The sequence below is a fragment of the Phoenix dactylifera genome, chromosome 8 (genome assembly GCF_051530095.1).
Source record: "Phoenix dactylifera cultivar Ajwa chromosome 8, Ajwa_hap1_PhDact_Kaust_v1.1, whole genome shotgun sequence".
In the NCBI taxonomy this organism is placed as follows: Eukaryota; Viridiplantae; Streptophyta; class Magnoliopsida; order Arecales; family Arecaceae; genus Phoenix; species Phoenix dactylifera.
The window spans coordinates 398,730-403,024 of record NC_143197.1 but is presented as its reverse complement, the minus strand read 5'-3'; the positions used below and the strand labels follow the sequence as shown (position 1 = coordinate 403,024).

Here is a 4,295-nt window from a genome sequence, read left to right as displayed (position 1 = left end):
GTACTGTGGAGGTGGATGCTGTTGAGACGGCGGTGGGCACTTGAGAGGTGGTGGGCGATGCCGATGTGGTGGCGGTGTTGGAGGTGGTTTGTGAGAGGGTGGTCGCTGCCGATGTGGAGGCTGCAGCTTGTGCCGTACTGGAGGTGGTTGTCCATGTTGAGGGGGAGGCGGATGCCCGTACTGGGGCGGGGATGGTTTTCCTCGCTGTGGTGGAGATGGCGAGTACTCAGGAGGCGGCTGTCCGTGCTTGGGTTGAGGTGGCTGGCCATACTGTGGTGGAGAAGGCTGGCCGTATGATGGTGGAGGTGACCAATTGAAGGATGGTGGAGGTGTCAGTCGTTCATGTTGTGGACTGGAGGAGAAAGGAGGCAGACGAAGATACTCCAACGTTGAAGCACCTCCGACGGATTGGATACTTCCCCCTAGCACCGACGCTACTATTAACCAAAACATGGTCTCTAGGAGAGCCATTCTTGCCCCTCCGAAAACCGAAGAGGTAGCGGGGCTTTTTTTATAGCCGGTGTCCGGGTGCTTAGGTTAGTTGCATGCGGAAGGCAAAGAGCACTGGGTCCATGGGTGCGCAGATGGGCTCGGCGCTATCCGGGCATTTAGAAGCCCGCTAGGCGTGACACGTAACGAGCCGCGCACCTAGGCGGTGGACGGGTGTTCAATGAGCACGTTCTATTATTATGAGGGAATGGCTGAAGGTGAAGAAGGGCCTAGAATTTATTCCTCGGGTGCGACGAGGAATTGCCGCCACAAAATGGCGAAGGCTGAGAGTGATTGTTTGACTGAGGGGGTAAGGCCTGCTGGCTGCTGCTTCATTGAGGTTTCATGGATTGAATTAGTTCGGCGAGGCGCGTTAGATGTCGCTTATTCTCGTGCTGCTTGGTGTTAGAAATTATTCGTCTCTGCACTTGTATTGGAAGATGCAGTCTGGTTTTATTTGCTTCACGTACGTTAGGAGACGATGTTGGCCGAAATACATCTAGAGCCTATGATCTCTTTGCTGTGTTTATTTTCAGTGGATCGATCATCCGGGCCATGCATTACAACTGCATCAGGTATTATGACCTTCCATCTGGTTCCTTGGCTGCATGCATCCAGTAATTAAGCTGAGCCACACATGAAGTTTATGCCCACGTCTGTTCTTTCCCATATTCAAGGGAGAGGGGAACAAATTTGGTTCGATGGAGGAGATTCCGCAGATGATGGCAACTGAAGGGTCAATTACCGCTAGGACAATTTCAGCGTGGTGAGGTAAAAAGCAAGCCCGTTGGTACAAATGCATCGGCGAAGGCGGTTGGGGCTGTAAAAGCAAGGCAATATTTTAGGGAAAATGCCAGATATCAGAGATCAGAGCTATGATGACGGGATGCGAGGACACTATAATTTGAGCCATTCACCGGGGCTGCAGCGGCCAGGGGGACTAATGATGGAAGCCAGGAATGGATCACAGCAACCTAGGTGGTGGCAGGTAATCATGCCATGAAAACGATGTACGTGCGACACAGCGGAAGCGGAAACGAGAGTGCCGTATGATCTTGAGCAGTTCTAACCTGGCTTTACCAAAAAAGCTTGTTTTAACTTTTTCTTCGACGAGCTGTAAATTGGACAAAATGCCATACCTAATAAAACCAGGGCATATGCTTTGGGCCCTGAGAACGCAGTTTGATGCACCCATTTTCATACGTTCGCCTCGGTTAACACAGGGAAAATATAAAGTTAGAATTTGCCAAGGATGTCTCGGTGCAGGAATTGTGTGAAGAAGGCAACGATTCATGTACGGCGATTCCCACCAAACACTTGTCCAATTAAAGCGTTGATGAGAATTTCTTTCCTTGTAAGATTTTGTTTAATTTTCTCATGAAATAAATTATTGGGGTGCCCTGTCTTTTTAGTTAATGACAATGTATTGTTTCAAGAATTTTGTGTGAATAAACTTGCATTGGACCCACGTGGACCGGGACATGGGTCCAGCTAGTAAAAGCTGGATTCTTAATTATTGCATATAGATACAGGCCATACACTTTGGGGCTTGGATTAGGGACCTTCAACTTCGACTTGAACCAACCTAGCAGTTGATATGGCTTTTTCCTTCAACCAAATTATTTAATTGATATCTTGTATATGGAAATACGTAGGCTTTGCTAACATTTGTGCGTGCATTCATTCTCCAGCTATACATGGGCTAAGTTCATGGAAGACTAAGCCCAAGTCCAGTAAAAGGCAGACCAAAAAACCTAGGAATTTAGATTAGGCGTTTGCCCGAAATCTCCATCTACTTCTTTGCAAATTTTGCTCCAATATCCGTGTACGTTGCCAGCCCAGGTCCGGTTAGCGTATCCGCTTTGTCGGTTTCCAACGCGGCTCGAGGGATGCGGGAGAATGTATGAGTAACCGCCTAACCGGAGGCGTGGAATCCGAAAAATCTAAGCAGAGCACCACTTTCAAAGTCCAGCTGTATTCAAGTACATGCTGACACCGGCGTGGCACTTCCCGCGGCCTCTCGCTGCAGCCAAAAGGCCAAATGTTTATCATCCTGCGATTCTTGAATCTTAACCGTTGCTTTCTTCCAACGAATAATAACCATCCTCTCTCTCTCTCTCTCTCTCTCTCTCTCTCCAGAGAAAGCATCATGAAGGTGATCGACTACCTCCGCCGCTCCCTCTGCTCCTGCCTCGCCACCCCCTCCTCCACCAAGCCCAAGTCCAAGAAGGCCAAGGCCTCCTACGCCGCCGCCGCCGGCACCTTCTCCTCGTCCGCCACCATCAAGAACCGGCTGAGCGCCTCCTTCGCCGACCTCTTCAAGGACCGCCAAGAAGAACCCCCTCAAGAAGAGGACAGCCTCATCGACGCCGCCGAGCGACCGCCGTCGTCCCCATCGAGGTCCGTCATCGTGGGGACCATCTTCGGCCATCGCCGCGGCCGCGTCGCCTTCTGCGTCCAGCACGACCCCGCCGTCCCCCCGCCCTTCCTCTTCGAGCTCTCCATCCCCACCCAACTCCTCGCCCGCGAGATGCGCTCCGGCCTCCTCCGCGTCTCCCTCGAGTGCCACCGGAGCGGCAGGCGGACGTGGAAGGCCTACTGCAACGGCCGGAAGGTAGGCTATGCGGTACGGCGGCGGCCGACGGAGAAGGATCGGCGGGTGCTGGAGATGGTGCGCTCGATGTCGGCGGGGGCGGGGGCGCTATTTCCCGGCGAGGTCGGGGACGGGCCGGAGGAGCTAGGAGAACTCATGTACATGAGGGCCACCTACGAGCGGGTGGTGGGCTCAAGGGACTCGGTGTCGTACCACCTCATCAACCCCGGGGGCAGCCCGGCTCAGGAGCTCAGCGTCTTCTTGCTCCGGAGTGGGTGATCGATCTCAGCACGATGATGGGGATGGGGTTTCCAGGCCCGGCATGCGTGGCTTAGTTTCAAGATCTACAGGGCTATTATGGGTATCAAAGCTAGGTTTCATTTGTAATGCATTAGCCGGTGGCATTCAGGGAAGTCCGTGACATTATACATATATTATCCTGTAAATGGGGGGAAGATGCATGCTCACATTACTTGTACGTAACAGCGTGCAGCAGATTATAAAATTCTTGAAATATTCATGATTCTTTCTTGATTAAATACAGATTATCTCCAAATTATTCGGAGTAATTAATGTCCATCAAATTTATTCTTGAATACACAAATTTAATGACATGCACAAATATTCCTACACTATAGAAAATATGGGTAATGGTGACTGTAATCGATGCCAGAAAGAAAGAAGCGTCCGTAATTTGAATACTGTACCAAAATTTGCTGACGTTTTTTATTAGCGTCAATAGATTATAACGCTTAAAAGCACCAAAAATAGTGGTCGAGATTTTTCTGATGCTTTTTTGTAAGCATCATTGGAAGCCTAAAATTAGTGGGTTTTCTACCAACGTTTTTTGTTGAGCGTCGTTGGATTCAATAATAAGACGATATGAATAAGTGTCGTCAGAAACCAATAACAAAACGACGGTTATAAGCATTGTTGGAAGCTATATATTTTTCAAATCCCTATCCGACACACTATCAACCCCATTTCTTCTCCATTCCATGGAACTGAGCTCTCCACCGGTCTCCTTCTACTCCTCTGACTCTCCGCCAGCCTCATTCTCCTCCTTCGCAAGCTTCTCTTCATCCTTCTTGTCCTTCTCCGTCTCCTCTCTGCTCGTAGCGACCGCCAATCTGCAATGTTCTTCGAAACTTCTCTCCCCATTCTCCTTCATCTAGTGGGTTTTGAGCTAGAGGGTTTGGAAGAGAGATTTTGC

General features: G+C 50.1%; 1 protein-coding gene across 1 annotated transcript; it reads left to right on the top strand.

The window, feature by feature from the left end:
* Positions 1-2,496: 2,496 nt before the first annotated feature.
* LOC103699277 (protein MIZU-KUSSEI 1-like) lies at positions 2,497-3,621 on the top strand. The gene has a single exon (XM_088702075.2). The coding sequence runs from the start codon at positions 2,531-2,533 to the stop codon at positions 3,359-3,361; it is 831 nt and encodes a 276-aa protein (XP_088558201.2). The 5' UTR covers positions 2,497-2,530; the 3' UTR covers positions 3,362-3,621.
* The last annotated feature ends 674 nt before the right edge of the window (positions 3,622-4,295 follow it).

Excerpts from the sequence above, each read along its gene's own strand:
- LOC103699277 (XM_088702075.2), top strand. The coding sequence starts at position 2,531 with ATGTTTATCATCCTGCGATTCTTGAATCTTAACCGTTGCTTTCTTCCA.